This window comes from Gymnoscopelus microlampas, assembly GCF_963454915.1.
Source record: "Gymnoscopelus microlampas genome assembly, chromosome: 5".
NCBI lineage: Eukaryota > Metazoa > Chordata > Actinopteri > Myctophiformes > Myctophidae > Gymnoscopelus > Gymnoscopelus microlampas.
This window is the reverse complement of record NC_139942.1, coordinates 46,255,805-46,273,356: the sequence shown is the minus strand read 5'-3', so window position 1 is coordinate 46,273,356 and position 17,552 is coordinate 46,255,805. Positions and strand designations below refer to the sequence as shown.

Genomic DNA, 17,552 nt, shown 5'->3' with positions numbered 1-17,552 from the left:
CGATATCATAATGTTTCGGTGGGCACGGTTTGAAAAAAGCCTGTCAACACTGGGCAGTTGGACAGGACTTTACAATTATAATAAAAGTGGAGAGAAATGAAATAAAGAGGGGGAAAAATACACCACGGAAGATTTAAGGTTAATTTATACTTCGTTGCCCTCTCAATAAATTGCTTTACGGTTTTGTATTTTATTTTGTGGGATTTTTTGAGCCTCCATTAACAGGTTCAGTGTAGAGAGACAGGAAACACGGCGCGAGAGTAGGAGAGTGACATGTAGCAGATGATCTGGCCGGCCGGGAATCGAACCGGGGAACGGCTGTCAGGCATCAGAGACCATGTGTTTATGTGCCCTAATCATTCGGCTACGGGTCGCCCCAAAGACATTTTAGAATCTGAAAAAATTACTAAAATGTTGTAAAAAACAACTTGTCCGGCAGACAACGATACAAAAATAAAGATATTAAGATATAAAGTTTAAACAATTCATGATAATACAAGGATAGTTTGTAGTTATGCCAACCAGTTACTTTTTGTATTATTATTACAAAACATACAGTAACCACTTGAGCCCTGTATCGGCCATTTGAAAATAGCCAATCTACAAGCTCACAACAAGTTGTGATGCAACGCATTGTGAGCTTGTAGATCGGCTATTTTCAAAAGATTAGTATACATCTGAAAACTTTAAATGGGCCATTTTGTATAATGAGTACTTTTACTTTTGGTACTTTAAGCACATTTTGATGCAAATACTTTTACTCTAGTACATTTTGAATTCCGGACTTTTACTTACGTAACAGAGTATTTCTACATTACAGTATTGATACTTTTACTTGAGTAAAACATTCCGAGTACTTTTTCCACCACTGCCAGCCGACCAATGCTGTCTAACTTCATCACTCAGCCACTGACTCAGTCAGTCACAGTGAAGTTCACATGTATCGTGCTAGCCCGCGGGTCCCCCAAAAAAAAAAAGGACATTGTCACTGAGCTCGGTCAGAGAGGAATGACACTGAAATCTCTTTTGATATCAGGGCTTGTGAGACGGATTTCACTTTGAGCCTGTTGATAGTGTCAAATCAAAGCCAGGTCCTGACTTAAAGGAAGAAACTTCTGGGGAATACTGACCAATACAGAGCTGGGTTTGGTTTCCACAAAAAAAAAGAAGAAGAAAGAAACACAGTATAAGACTGTGAAGGTACAACAGGTAGAGACACCTTGAGCAAGCTGAAGGCTCGCTATGCTTTTTCCCTGCCTCTGTTACCCTGGAGAAGAAGAAGACCCCGGGAATGGACTGATCTGAATATTATCAGTCTTTCTCTATCTGACATGAGATTTACAACTTTGAACCGAAGGTAAGAATCTACTGTATGCTACTCTACAATCTACTGAATCTACAAGTTTCTTCTGACACTGTCAGCGGTGTAATACCGAGATCGCTGGGGATGTTCATGTCTTATCTGAACAAGAACAGTCTCTATGCACTGAAGATTGTGCCCCCCCCCCCCCCCCACAGAAACAAACAAAATTTACTTGAGTGAAAGTACAAAAGTATTGGTATCAAAATGTACTTAAAGTACCAAATGTAGAGAGTACTCATTATGCAGAATGTCCCATTTCACAAGTTTTCAAATGCATAAATTGTATAAAAATCTTTTGAAAATAGCAGATCTACAAGCTCACAATGCGTCACCAATAAAGTAAAGATACCTCAAAATTGTATTTAAGTACTGTACTTAAATGTACTTACAGTAGTTATTTTACACCACTGGAAGGAGGTAATCGTTATGGTACACTACATATATATGAAACCCATTGCCTACAGTGTGTGTGAGGTTGTTATCAGGTAAAGCACATCTGGCTCCGCATAAATAAATGCCTAGGATGATTGTGACATTACTGGTGAGTGCCTCCAGGAGGAAGGAAGGGTCCCTTCTCCTGCTACACTATGATTGAAATATCTCCGAGCGGGCTGCGATGGAGGTGATCCGTTTCATATTCCATTCGCATCACTCACCTGACGGTGTGGCAGAGGATGGAGCGACCTGCGCGGCGGTCCTGATTGTATTACTCTCACTATTCAATCTTTGCACTTCCCCCGTCCGTGAGCAACACCCCTTGTCAATGAATGCTAACCTAGTCAAAATGCCAAGCATGAGCAAATGGAGACAAGAGGGTGAATCAACAGAACCTGAATCAATCTCGGCGAGGGGAGGATGGGGGATTACGTCCCACGGTAAGCGGGTTAACCCGTTGAGACCGGGAACGGCATATGTGTCACGTTAAGATTTCTTTGGCTATTCAAAAATAGCAGATCTACAAGCTAGTAGATCTGCAATTTCTTTAAGAAAAAAATGTGTGAAAATGCAAATCTTTGAATACATATATATCATTTTTAACTAAAATCTTTGTTTCTGTGGGTCCCTGGAACAAAATATTTTGAGATGGGGGGGGGGGGGGCACGGCCAAATACATATCATTTTGGGTGGTCCTTGACATGCAAAAAGTTTGAGAACCACTGATATTATAGCAACATAAGTTTTTTTTTTCCAAAAAAATGTTAGGATTTAGAACACGTAGAATCTCCCAGAAGCAAAGATTTGAGTTAAAAATGTTCGCTTTAAAAACATTCAAAGATTTGCAAAATAACCCACTATTTTTCAAAAAATATAAAAGCAGATCTACAAGCTCATAGCGCGGCAATAGCCAAAGAAATCTTAACATGACACAGATGCGTTCCCAGTCTTAATGGGTTAAGATGAATGTGTACATATATGGTGTGTGTGTGTGTGTGTGTGTGTGTGTGTGTGTGTGTGTGTGTGTGTGTGTGTGTGTGTGTGTGTGTGTGTGTGTGTGTGTGTGTGTGTGTGTGTGTGTGTGTGTGTGGAGGCTGTTTCTATTATTCAAGATCCAATCCGGGCTCACAGGCGCGGATGGCAAAGGGCCGTGTGGATCCTTGTGTCAACACTCGCTCGCTGTTGAGTTGCAATGTATGCTCTAGACTAGGGTATAGAATTTTCATCAGAGGTTGTGTGTGTCAAAGGACAGGGGATGGTAATAACTTGTGGTCTTGGGAGTCTATCTGGTCCAAACTCCCTTTGCCCAGCGTTAGTGAGCTGATGTACAGCTGGGGTATTTTTGCACAATATCTGACATAGCAAGCAACAAGCAATGAAGTAAGGGGTAAGAAATGTCTTTTTTTGCCATGTGATTAACCACGTTAAACCTAGTTCATATTTTTGACACTATGGACTACATTTTCAACAACCTTCTTTAACCTTTCTTTTTTACAATTTCAAACGCGCAAAAAAAAAGCAGATCCCGAAGCTCTATAAGATAATTGTGTACTGGTACAATCTTCACAGGTGTTACCAATGATTTTTTTTTTTTTTTTTTTTTTATCCCACGATTTTGTAACCCCTATTTTTCACCCAGTGCCAATGCCTAAGCGTGTAATCCTGGGCGCTACTCTCCCTCTGCCAGCCTGGGGAGAGCCATCAGGAGCCCCGGCTGACCAGGGAAGGCAGTATAGAGACCAGGATTACTGCATGTTTTTTGTGAGGGTACCTACCCTATAGGGGAGAACATGCAAACTCCACACAGAAAGACCTGTGTTACCAATGATACTCCATTTGATCTGAATTTCAGGTCAAACTCATTTCGTTTGACCTGAATGGAAGGCACAGTTTGATGATTGGTATCATTGGTAACATCTGTGAAGGAAGTAACATTACTTAACTATTTATGTCAATGTGGATTCCATGAAAAAGGCCTATAATATGTAGCCCTTCATGGTCGCCAGAAAAGGCGCCTAAGCATCACTGCTGCTGCGAAACTGAAATACTGAATACCAGAGCGATATTCCATTCTGTAAGAAATGAACAAACACCACAGGGGGTGGGAGGAGGGGAAAACAATAGCCTCATATGGGTGGGTTAAGTGTGTCAGGATTTTTCCTGTGTGCCCTTTGTACTGCATACCTCATACTGCGTGATGATTCCATAGGTCTGCGCTGGCTCCCTCCACTTCAAGATGATCTTTTCTTCATAAGCGCTCCCCTGGATGGACTCGACAGGAATGGCCCCCGGCACTGTATGGGGAAATGACCACAAACGCATCATACTTTCACTGTCAGCACCAATCATATTGTGGTGGTGATGATGGGTGTGACATGGAGGGGTTTGAGAACGGTCCCAGCAGCTCCTCCTGGCATGGCATGGAAGTGCCCTTGAGCAAGACACACTACACCTACAGTACTGCTCCCCCTGGGTGCTGCCCAATATTTACAGTATAGGATGGGTTTTCTGGAGATGTGAAAATGTACTTGGTCAATGAAACTGTTTTTTTCTATTACATTACATTACATTTACATTAGTCATTTAGCAGACGCTTTTATCCAGAGCGACTTACAATAAGTGCATTCAACATACGTAGGGAACGAAACTACTAATCACCAGAAGTCTTAAGTGCATTCTCTTCTAAAACAAGCAACTAAGAGTATACCTAGCGCTGAGGTAAAAGTGCAATATATCAGCTACCTACTTTCTTAAACAGATAAGACAAATAGGAAAATCAAACGAGCAAGAGCTAAAGCAAATAAGTGTATTGAATAAACAAGATCCAATTCTATCTGATGCAGGATTCTACCTGTCTAGAAGAGGGTTTGTCTGTCTGTCTGTCTGTCTGTCTGTCTGTCTGTCTGTCTGTCTGTCTGTCTGTCTTTCTGGAGCTAATCTAGCAAACTGCTGGAGTGATCAGTGCAAAATTTATTGTGTAGTAGTAACAGCTATTTATTTATTTTTTCACATAATTATGTTTGTACCTCTTGAATATTATTATTATATCATATTATTATAATAATGGAAGTCAAAGGAGCTCTGATGGAAGCCGATCATTCAGTATGTCATACATATACTACTGACGTCACAGGCGGATCTGCTCCAAGATCCACCATGGAGTTCCCATGTGCATCCTGAGATCCACATGATTCAATGTTTCACACCGTTCAAGGTAGTAATTACTGTCATTTGTAACATTTCAGAAATGTAAAATCTGAGGTGCCAGGTCAAAATATTATTGATAAAACATCAATGAATGGAGCTCCGCTCCACAATACAGACTTTAGTCTTATCGACAATGATTCAACCAAATCAACACCTTTATGTGATACAGTACCGTATACTTTCTCAATTTAATAATAAAAATGGCCATAAGCCAAAGTGAAAACACATGAATGTCATTGTCACTCAACACTACACGGGGTGATGTACTGTACTGTACACGGCTCCTTGCTCACACATAGTAATTCACTGCAAACAAAGTGGGGGAGATGAAGTGACAATCCCACGGGAAGGAGTCTCAATCTCTCTACACTGTTTACTTATGTTCAGGCGCTGCCAGAGTTATGTGATCATTTCACCCCCCTCCGACATGAACTGCTCTCTTTCTATAAATGACATGGAGATTATTTTTTCCCCTTCATGTCTTTTCTGACTAAAAGGATTTATGCTAAAGAACGAAGACGGTGGCTTCACACCATCTGCACACCTGACGGCTCCCGTGGGATTTCAAATACACACACGCCCGCGTGCAAAAGCCTCGCCTGCACGTGTGCTGCAGGCAAACACACATGCACACGGACGTCTAGAGATACATGCGCAAACCATACGTGCCAGCAAACACACACAGACACCCACAGAGCAGCGAGACAGTGAGAGACAGTCGCTTCTTTCAAGTTTCCAGTCGGATAGATCTGAGGCGGACATGACACGGTATCTCTTTTTCTTTATTTTAGTCAGCTGAGACTGTTGGTTATCAAGCGGCCAGGGGTTCCCTGAGAGTTCCGCAGAGTTCATTTGGGGTTCGAGTCTGCAGAGGCATAAGCAGGCCACCTTTCATCTTTGCATGGGGAGGGGGAATTGCATTGCTCCTTTCCTTTGACTTTGGGAGATAATGACTGTTCTGCACTATGATGAAGTTATTTGGCTGGACCAAACCGTGTGCTTAAGCTGAATTTACACTTGGTTGTGTGCTGGTGTCACGCACGAGCTTAGCTCGGCTATTTTTGCACGACACCGGCACACAACCAAGTATAAAGAGTAAGTGGTTGGTGATGAGTTATTTGACCCTGCTTTTGACTTGTGTGGAACTAACTGATATCTCGGAAAAGGTTTATAGTTATAGTTTTTACTAGACTATTATTACTATTATTATTTAGTGGACAACACGTGTTCTACTTGACGCCCCCTCGGGTTTACGCAGCACCAGCACCAGTGGCATTGGCTTGTTTTTCCTATCATATTACTGTTGTTATAACTGTTACTACTTCAGTACTATGTCCGAGTAGCTGAAAATAAAGAATGTTTTACTCTCGTGCATCTGTCAGAGACGTAACGATAAAGAACTTAAGACCTTAGAGCATTTCCAAAATTGACAAAAGTCTGTCCCCAATCCCAATCCCCAGGAAGTGAACTCTTACTCACCGTCCTCGTCGGTCTGCACCTCCAGCTCCGTGCTCTCCTTGACGCCCTCGGGGTTGCGCAGCACCAGCTTGACGCTGAGGTTGGTGTAAGGGGTCAGGTTGTGGATGGTGTGCTGGGGGTCTCGGCTCTGCGTGTCGTAGCATATCTCCTCGCGCATCTCCTCCTTGCCGCCGCCGCCCACCCGGGAGCGGTACTGCACCGTCAGGTTGTAGTTGTGGCAGCGCGTGACGTTGTAGCCCAGCGGCTCCCAGCGCACCGTCACCTGCTTGGACAGCACCTCCACCACCTCCAGCTTCTTTGGGCCGTGCATGGGCTCTGTGGAGCGGAGCGAGAGGAGAGGGTGATGAGGGTGGAGGTAGTGTGTGTGTGTGTGTGTGTGTGTGTGTGTGTGTGTGTGTGTGTGTGTGTGCGTGTGTGTGCATGGATTAAAGCAGTGGTTCTCAATCTTTTCAGGACGTGACCCCCCGAAATAATCATATTTGAACTGGGGACCCCCTAAAATAATCATATTTGAACTGGGGACCTCCCCCACCCTGACAAGCACTTGGAATGTAGGAGTTGAGGCATTCAATTTAGTTTGACTTGGTTCCACAGATAAATATTGTGAAAATAGCAGATCTGCAAGCTCACAACGCCTCGGTTTGCGAGGCATTGTAAGCTTGTAGATCGGCTATTTAAAAATGTTTTTGTCTTTTATTATATGACAATTTGGCCAATGTTTGACCAGTTTTCATATTATAGTTTGTTGATTACTTTTTTCAAGGCTACATTTTTTTCCGTTGTGAGATTTTATTTTGCTTTAATCCAGTGGTTCTCAACCTGTGGGTCCCCATATGATTTTGGGGTCCCCCCAGATGACAGTGAAGTGACAATTTAAGGACTTTTAAGGCCTTTTTAATACCTAAGAAAAAAGTAAGAAAAACTGAAAAAAAAACATTACTGTGTGACTGTGTGTGTGTGTGTGTGTGTGTGTGTGTGTGTGTGTGTGTGTGTGTGTGTGTGTGTGTGTGTGTGTGTGTGTGTGTGTGTGTGTGTGTGTGTGTGTGGGGGGGGGGATACACATTCTGGTTATATAGAGCAAAAACGTAAGTAATGCAAGATTTGACCGAAAATAGTCAATCTACAAGCTTGCAACGCGTTGCACGGTGACACCGGCATGCAACCAAGTGTAAATCAGACAGAATAATGAACTGAGTTAGTGTTGCAGTATATCAGCTTTAGAATGCATGTTATTGAAGGAGCAACTTGGCCTTGTAAATGTATTTTATGCAGAGTTCCTACACAGTTTTGTACAGAGAGACCCTATGGTGTTTCATGGCTAGTCTATTATGTACTACTAGAGTTTCGGGGGGCTACGCCCCCCTCAACCCCAGCCGCGCACGGGGCCCAGCGTGGCCGTGTGTATATTGGGGGACCCAAATCGCCGGAGTGAAACTGTGGAAAAGAAATTTTGAAAAAGGAAAAAATTTGAAGAAATAATATTTGTTATGTTTCAGGGGGTCCACAGGGGGTCCGCGGACCCCCTGATGGTCCACTGACCCCCTGTGGAGTGTTGGGACGCGCGGGGACACCCCTGGAACATTGCGGACCATTTCGTTTTTTTTTTTTTTTTCATGAAGGTGGTTGCTTGTTTCTGGCGCAGGCTGTGCAAACCTGGCAACCCAGCGCATGCTGCCGCACGTTTAAGTGGCGTAGCGTCATGAGGGTCAGTGGGGCCGTGGCTCGGTCAGTGAAGACCCTGTAGTGCGGATGATATGTGGCATAGAGGGGCAGATTGTAAATCCACAGAGGAAACATCCGTGGGCTACCATTGGTTCAGCGATGTGTGCGGTCGCCCTGCGGCCCCTCCTCCTCCACCAATGTGCAGTATTGAGAGCCCTGACGTCACAACAATTGGAGCGATGGGCACTGCACTGTGCTTGGTTAGGGTACACCTAGGGCCCAGGTAGAACCCAGTTAAAGCCTGCATGGGCAAACCCAGTTAGGACCCGCCTTGGTCCCACATAAACATGGCTAGTTGGGGCCCACCTAAGGGCCAGGTAGAAGCTACTTATAGCCTGCATGGGCATCGCAGTTGGGACTGAAGTGGATGCCGCTGACATTGCTGACATGGGGTCCATATGGTTTAGCCCACCTTGAAACCATATGGGAACTACGCTGGCATGCTGGCTGTAATGCAAACGCTGCATCATACCTGCAGTGTGTAGTTTGATGTTGTGTGTGTAGCAGATATACCTGCAGTGTGTAGATCAATGTCCATAGGAAAGTCAATGGCCAGCAGTGTTTTTTTTCCCCAGCAGAGTTTCTAGTGTCTCTGTGTCTCTCTGGAAGAGGTTGCACATGAACTCTGCAGCCGCACTGAGGCGCTCCAACACAAACACTCTGACATTAAGCTGCTTCACACAACAAACATCAGCACCACGCTGCTGTTTGTCCAAAAGACACAATATGTCCTCTCCCACCGACGTCATGTGTTCATTTATCGACAGCCGTACAGACTCCTTTTGACACATTTTACGTCGTTTATCCAGCTCTCACTGACTCTCCACATCGGGCTGTTATTTTGCTGCGAGCAAGTGAACGATGTGAGAGATTAGCTATCACAGACGGACGGACAGGGGGTGAAACATAGTCTTGCGCCATGCCTTTCGGCCTGGCGGAGACAATAAAAAACCGAAAGTAAAGGAAATGGCCATTTCTGCAACAGAAGTAGTCAATAAACTATGCTATGAAAACATGGGCCACATTGGCAAAGAATGTAAGAAAGAGGCAATCATGTAGAAAATAGCCGATCTCCAAGCTTACAAAGCCTCTCAACGTGAGGCGTTTCGAGCTTGTAGATCGGCTATTTTCACAATATTTACTTGTGGAACGGAGTCAAACAGAATGGGGGGGTCCCAGATCAAGTACGTGTATTTGGGGGGGGGGGGGGGGCGGCGTGAAAGGGTTGATAAACACTGCTCTAATCGGAGCGAAATTATCTGAAATTACTACATGACCATAATGCAGCGTAACATGCGTTGCACGGGGCGGTCCTGCCATTACGTTAGTTACTGCAGTTGCTGTGGAGCTACATAGTTCTCCAGAAGACACACACAAACATACACCATCTACAATGGACGAACTGAGCAGCAATATAGACATTCACCACACGAACGTGCATTGTTGACAAAGTGATTGCACAGCCGCTGCAGGCATGACAACCAGGTTAGCGTTAGCGACATGGCAGCTATCACAGCGCCCTGTCCGTCGTGCTGCAACTGCCTGTGATGGCTACAGCAGTAACAGCAAGCTGTCTGCGATGCCATTGTCTGGAGACTGCTCTTAGCGTGACACGACCAATGAGAGTGAGCGCTGTAGTTGTTGCTAAGATACGGTGGCGTCTCTGCCCCATAGCTTGTAGATCTCTCACACATGATTGGCGTAGGCTGCGTTGCCAGGTCTGACTTTGTGTCTAAGCAATGGTCGGCTTATTTTTGCGCGCCTTTGGGCTGGTTTGCATTGTGCGCACGGCAGCGCTTGTTTAGCGTACGTCAGCGCGACGTGGCAACGGACGTGGCAACGTGAAAGGTGATTGGCTGGTGAAAAGAAACACCCGACGTTACACCAGAAATGGTGCCTGGAGAAAATGGTGACCAAAAAAAAAGTTTGGAAAAAAAGGAAAAAACCCCCGCAGCGGCTGCCTGCTGTTGTGGTGATGAGGTCGTGCGCACGGTAAACGGTACGAAGCTGCCTCCCCTTCCGTTTTGTCCGACATTTGGTGAGTAGAATTAATTATGTTGCGCGGTGGAAAAGGTGTAGTGAACAGTGAGATGTCCCCTACGCGAGGCGTAAATTCAGCGCGGCCGCCGTGGCGAGTCAGTTGGCGACATGTGGTCTGGCGGTGCGTTGTTTAGTCGATAACAGAGCTGTGGGGTGTGGACACCGAGGGTGCGGAAGTCGGTCGCCATTTATATAGTTAGATAAGGCAAGACAAGGCAAGGCAAGGCAAGTTTAATTGTATAGGACATTATTAGGACAACAAGGCAGTTCAGAGTGCTTTACATAAAGCATTAAGCATTAAGATAATGAGACCCAGAGAGCATTAATACTAGAAGGGCATTCATTTTGGACATACAATTAAACATAAGATCTAAATAAGTCTAAATAAAACAGAGAAATAAGAGAATAAAATTACAGTGCAGAATAAATTATTAAAAAGAGGGGGACAACATGTAAAAGAAAGCCGCAAAGAGAAAGGGCTTCAGGCTTTTTATTTAAAAGAATGAGAGTTGTAGCAGTTCTGGGAGTTTGTTCCAGATATGTGGTAATATGTGGCAGATATGTGGCATAAAAACTGCTTCTCCACGTTTACTTTTGAGGCTGGGGGCATAAAGCTGACCTCTCCCAAATGACGTGAGAGGTCTGGATGGTTCATGATGTATCACAAGATCAGAAATGTATTTTTGCCCTAAACCATTCAATGTTATATAAAATCAACAGTAGTGAGCCAGTGTAAAGATCTGAGAACTGTAGTTATATGGTCTCCGGAGACCCAAAGACTCAATGGAGACTCTTTGAGTCTCTTACTGGAGACTCCGCCGGTCATCAAATTATTGGCTTAGGAATGGGACAAAAACAAAAAAATCTCCATGAATTCAAGGCTTCGTGGGGTGTGCCATTGATAAAAAAAAAAAGTTATCTTTTGGGTGAACTACTCCTTTAAGTTGTTGAAAGAAAACTTTTTAAATTATTTCAATTGAAAACGGGAGGCTTGATATGGGCCTATGATCAAAACCTGAGAGATGAGAGGTGTTGACAATTTGCACTCAATTTGTCAATTCGTTTTACATGGACACACGTATCCTGTTCCTGATATGGAGGCACTGACTGCTTGTCTAATTTTCTGAAATTTGTCACTGGAGAAGAAGACAAATTCATTGCAGGCTCTGGTGTATAGAAGTTCAGAGGCTACTGAGACAGGAGGGTTTGTTAGGCTGTTGACAGTAGAAAATAAGGCACGTGCTTTATTATTGTTTTTGGCAATGATGTCAAAGCAGGCCTGCCTTGCATTTCTCTGTTCCAAATTATAAATGCAAAGTCTCTCTTTTTTTTTCTCGCCACCTGGTCTCAACTTTTCGCCACTCCCTTTCATCTGTTCATACGATATCTTTTATTGTAGGGATTCAATAGACAAAACTGCAACTCCATCTCCTTTCTTATGCACTCTAACTTCACTAAGACTGAATTTAGGGGATTTGCTTCAATAAGAACAGTTGTTCTATTATCTTGGTCTAACAAGTTTCAGAAACATGACATCAAGATTGTGCTTGATAATAAAATCATTGATTAAAAGTGTTTTTCCATTATGATGGTTTTCATAATTGGAATGAATAGCCACAATTATGCAGGATTCTTTCATTCATGCCATGTTATCCTCGGGAGAGCGTGGTCGTTTGGTGTTCTTATCGCACACGATTCTTACATCTTTTACAGCAAAGTCACCCACAATCAGAATTTGAAGCCCAGTCGTTGTCCCAGCTCTCCCTGTGGCCTTTTACTCTCTGAGTTACTCTCAGTCCTTACCCTGAAAATCTGTGAACATGAGAGGTTATCCAGGTCATCAGACCGATATCCAGGGTCCTTCAACAGTGGAGTAAGTTTGTTCTCCAGTTGAACACTTGCTGGTTGCTGGAGAGGTTTGTTGCTACTGTTTCTCCCTTTTGCAGCTATTCACGACTGAGGGCTTGAAGAACACTATGTCTGGATGGTAGTACAGTGTTCGCATCACAAATCTCCTGGGTCTGAGGTCTGCCTGCAACTCGTCTTCTGATTTCCCAGGGAAATGAATAACTGTTAGGATTCACACCAAGAGAGTTGCAGGGAGAACCACCGCTTGTAGATTTACTACCTGGTACACAGACCTCCTGTTTGGGAGAGTTCACTCAATCCTAACCCCAAACCTAACCCTAACCCATAGCCTAACCCCAACCCCAACCCCAAACCTAACCCAACCCTAAGCTGAGGGAACATACAGTAGGGCTGAGGGAACATCGGCCGACCCCTCCTGTTTGTTTGTCTTGTTGGTGCCAATTAGCCATGTGTTAGCAAGAGCTTGTCAACTGTTTTCGGTCCATGGTAAAGTGGTATTGTTCAAAACATAGTCCATTCACTTCCATGTTTACTTAACCGGTAAATTTTGGTTTCCACAAACTTTCCAGCACTGCAATCTTCTGTATGGGTTTTTCTCAAAGCCGTCTGTGGAGAAGGAGGGGGCAAGTACCACGTTTCCGGTCTGCAGTAAAGACGTGTGCTGTTGGTAGGCCTCACTCATGTAGTAATAAAAATGTTGAAATGTTGCAATAAACTACTATATCTAAACAAGTAATGATAGTTCCAGTATCCAGGAGCCACTCATAATTTCTCAAAGAAAAACAAAGCAAAAGAAAACAAGAACATCAGCAGTTATAGCAAACAGCAAAGCGTCTACACCGTTAGAAAGACAGTGGAGGGAAGCACAGTTGAAATGACCGACATTTTTGTCAGCATCCCTCATCAAATGATATGTATTTTTTGTAAACAAACAGGTCCTTTATTGTGTTAACTAAAACCAATGGCATCAGATTGTTAACCAGATAATGTTACATAGGCAGATGATCAAAGCAGGTCAAAACCTACCTGACCTGATGCTAATCGAAATAACAGGATTGATTAAAGGGATAGTTCACCCAAAAAATCATCCCATGGAGACTTGAATACATGGATTTTTAATAAAAATAATTTGATGACCAGCGGACCGGTATAATCAGCCAATAATCAAACCATTGGCTTAGGAATGCGACAAAAACAAAAGAATATCCATGAATTAAAATGAGGTGACTTAAAAAAGTCATTTTGGGGGTGAACTATCCCCTTAAAGCTGTTTGTAGCCATAACTCGAGAGTGTACACATGGAACCAAGTGGACTCTCAGAGTTACAGACCTGTAAGGGTCCATTTGGAACACCCTCAAGGAACCCCGACGGTCCCTGGACCCCACTTTGAGAACCAATGAACCAGACCATGTTAAAAATAGAAAAGTAACTTGTGTTTCTGAAAGTTCATGCACTCGTGTCACTCACTTTCCATGACTTTTAAATGTTTTAATCCGTCCTTTCCCGGAAAAGCACTTTGCCTAAAATATTTATTTACTTTTTTTAAAACAAATTTGCAGGTGATATTGCAGCATTTCAAAGGGCCGGTTTGACATTGAAGCGTATACCGCCGCCTCCTATCACCATAGCTAACCCGGCCTTCACAGCCTGACATGATGCGACCCGCAGGCCCGCATGTGGAGGTGCGGCGCTAGAAGCCATATCATCCCTTCAGAGCACGCTGCTTCCATCTTCCATTTCTCCTTCTGCCTTGACTCTTTTTTTCTCTCCTCCTCTCTCCCTTTTTTTCCCCATCTGGACCAGCAGCAGCCAGCTATTAGCTCCACACTGATACAGAATCTGTCTGTCTGTCTGTCTGTCTGTCTGTCTGTCTGTCTGTCTGTCTGTCTGTCTGTCTGTTTGTCTGTCTGTCTCTCTCTCTATCACACACTGAATCTCTCTTTTCCTGTTTCCATTTCTTCCATCTCTCTTTCTCACCTCTCACCTTTCCCCTTCCCATCTCCTCTCTCTATCTTTCTCTCTCTGTTTCCATTTCCTCTCCCTCTCCCTCTCCCTCTCTCTCTCTCTCTCTCTCTCTCTCTCTCTCTCTCTCTCTCTCTCTCTCTCTCTCTCCTCTTTCCATTTCCAGTCTGGCTCGGCTCAGCCCTTCTATTAGCTGCTCTATTCCCATCTACCGGCAGTAATTTTTTTCACCCTCTATTTCGACACTTCCTGGCTCTTTGTTCCCTTTGCTATTTCTTCTCTTTTCTTCTCTTCCTCCATCTCCATCTCCTCTCTGATCCCAAGTTATCATTTTTTTCCCTTCTCTCCCATCATCTCTCTCTCTCTCTCTCTCTCTCTCGCTCCCCCTCTCTCCATGGTTCCTGCGGGAGAGAGAGCAGCCGGAGCACAAGGTAATGGGATCAATTTCCATTCCAGGTTAAATTTGCAGTCCATTTCTCTGGAACCTAACACTTTACCACCTATTAGGAACAGCCAGGGCTCAATTTCCCTGTTACCCGGGAGACACAGTCCAGCAATTCGGAGGCAGCCATGGGCGCCATGTTTAACATTCTGGAGGTGCAGAGAGGAGGTTGGGAGAGACCCCCCTCCCACCCTGCCTCCCTTCTGGCATGGCTGTTCATTCCTTCAACATCCCCAAACAAGCAGACACGATAAACAAACCAGCGACAAGAACCAGGAGAAGAATCTACAAACAACACTGCTGTCGCCTGTCTGGCAAAGAACAAAGTAACAAACAAGGTAACTGTGGCAACCTTTGCATGTGGTGCCGGCAAGTACAATAGGCATACCTTTTGATTAAAAAAAAAAGAAAAAGAAAAGAAAATGTGGTCCCTACAACAGGTTTACTTCTTCGTTGTTGTTTTTTTGTCCATATTTTCTTCTGTGGAAGTATACAGCAGTGGTTATCAAACCTTTTCATGTCAAGGACCCCCAAAATATTATGTATTTGGTCGTGGACGCCCATCTCAAAATATTTTGTTTCAGGGACCCCCAGAAGCAAAGATTTCACGATTTTTCAAAAATAGCAGATCTACTGTATATCTGCTATTTTTGAATAGCCAAAGTATAAAATATGGATAAAGGGACTAAAATCATTGTGACGCTTAATTAGACCCCACTTTGAGAACTAATGGTATACAGTACACAGTAAATCTATCCATCTGTAACTCTGAGAGTGCAAATTTGCACACTCTCGGCGTTAAAGAACTTGAATTAAATTTGAATGAATAAACCAACATTGTAATCAATCTGTACGGTAGAGTGGTCTCCCTACTCTTCCACTGAGACATTTAGACCCTGGTGTCGGGTAGGACACCCTACTGGTTGACAAGTAGTAATGCCTGAAGCTCAATAAGCGGAATATCTCCCTGCGGGCCGAGTGGGGATTGCCTCTTGGAATGAGTGGTAGATGTTTGTGCGCGGACTAGTAGGGACTACTGCTTTAAATCAACCCTGAGGATTGTACTAGTGTAGTTGGGGTGATTTCAAGATAAACTATCAGAAACCCCAAAAAGAAATATGGCCGAGATCTCTCTCCATAAAGCAAGGCTTTGGTTCGGTTCCCTCGGTCACATGCTGTATAGCATTCTGTGCGACGCCGAGGTGACAGGGAGAGCGCGCAGGAAATTTCAGTGGCTTTCGGGGGGAAATTAGGTCACGACACATGACACCAACACAAGCCCGAACAAGCGAGACGATGAGAAAGGAGAGAGACAGAGACGCCGAAGCCGAGGAAAAGAAAAGAAAGAGAGAGGCTGGCTTGCTTGTTGAATGAAAGATGGAATACTCTCTGTGAGATTTCACACGGAGGAATGACGGATGTGATCTCTCCTGTGCTTTAATAGAGCCGATGAAATCGTGTTAGGAGGGCCCAAAGGAGACAGGGCGGGTGTGGGTGTGTGGGTGTGGGGGGTGCAGCCACCGTACCCCCACCGAAGACAGATGGTGCCACGGTCTGTGAAGTATATGCACCGAGGGCTTCGACAGAAGAGCGGAAACGTGTCTTCACCTTCTCCCCCCGCCATTAAGCAGGGAGCTGCCGATTCAATTCCATTCATTAAAGTTGCAATCTTTTTAAGTCGTACGTCCTACCAGAGATTCGAACACCGGTCTCCCACGCGAGAAAACCCAAACATACACCGCTCAGTCGAGACTCGAGAGGCAATAGCCGCTTGTCCAGGGGAGACATTGTGCATACAGTATGAACGTCTGTAGTGCTACTTGTCAACCAGTAGCTGTCCTACCCCAGTGGTTCTCAAACTTTTTCACGTCAAGGAAAATGAAAATGTGTTGTGCCAGGGACCACCAGAAGCAAAGATTTGTGTTCACTAATGTTCAAGATATTTGAAAAATAGTAGATCTACAAGCTCATAGCGCGGCACTCGGTGCCGCGCTATGAGCTTGTATATCTGCTATTTTTGAATAGCCAACGTATAAGAGGTTATTTGTGCGACTAGATCCAATTTAAGGAACGGAGAAAGCAGGTGCACGGAAAAAGAAATCCTTGTAAAAGTATAGTCTAGACTCTAGTCGAAAATAAATCCTTGTAAAGTAGTTTAGACAGCCTTCAGTAAATAACAATGATTTTTTTTAATTCCCCAATTTTCCTTGAGGCACACAGGCACAGGCAGATATGCGCACGTACGCACGTGCACGCACATGCACGCGCACACAAACAGTGCTGCCTTGAAATGTGCGTGCCATTGTGTTCTCAGAACAAAATGAATCTCTGAGTACCGTGATTATACTAGACTAAAAGTAGAAATTGGGTTTCATCCTTCTCAAACATCATGCACAATCTTTATACCTTCAGAAGAATTTGGCACGTTAATTTAACTGCCAGAGTTAATTTAAAGTAATGCTAGGTAACTTTTTCAATAAAACTAAAGTTAAATTGTATATCTTTTGTGAGTGGCAAATGTTTCACAACACCCACTCCATGAATTTCACCCCCGAAAGCCTTTTATTTATATATTTTCTATTTATAACGTTGTCAGGGTTGACTGTCCCGCGAAAATGACGTCATCTGGACAGAAAATGGAAGCGGAAATGCACCGGTTTCCTGTTTGGCCAGGAACTACTGCACCGGTTTCCTGTTTGGCCAGGAACTACCGCGCTAATAACAAAAAGGAAACTCACGCTGATTTTAAGAGATTGTATGATTTGAAGAACGAAAAAAAAAAAACAGAAAAAGAAACACACAGCTCACGGTACTAACTAAAGCTCCACTGGCTAAGAGAAACGATCCACAGATCGTATAAAACAATTAAAAGAACGCTTTTTGAAACGCTTCCGTCTTCCGGTGAAAACGAATGGAATTCTGGGTAACGCAGTAATAAACGAACGGCCTGCAGTGACTGTAATGACCAGCAGAGGCTGCTAAAAATCTTTTTTTTTTAAATTTGCACTGTACAACTTTAACTCTGTCAGTGT

The 17,552-nt window shown here is 43.9% G+C and overlaps 1 protein-coding gene across 2 annotated transcripts in view; it reads right to left on the bottom strand.

The window, feature by feature from the left end:
- The window catches only part of LOC311045729 (receptor-type tyrosine-protein phosphatase mu), a 227,676-nt gene that overhangs the window by 107,191 nt on the left and 102,933 nt on the right, over positions 1-17,552 (bottom strand). For both annotated transcript variants that reach the window (XM_084057748.1, XM_084057749.1), the window contains exons 9-10: positions 6,485-6,799; positions 3,983-4,092 (exon numbers count right to left, since the gene is read on the bottom strand). In XM_084057748.1, coding sequence (XP_083913874.1) covers positions 3,983-4,092; positions 6,485-6,799 — 425 coding nt within the window. The remainder of the gene's footprint in view (positions 1-3,982; positions 4,093-6,484; positions 6,800-17,552) is intronic.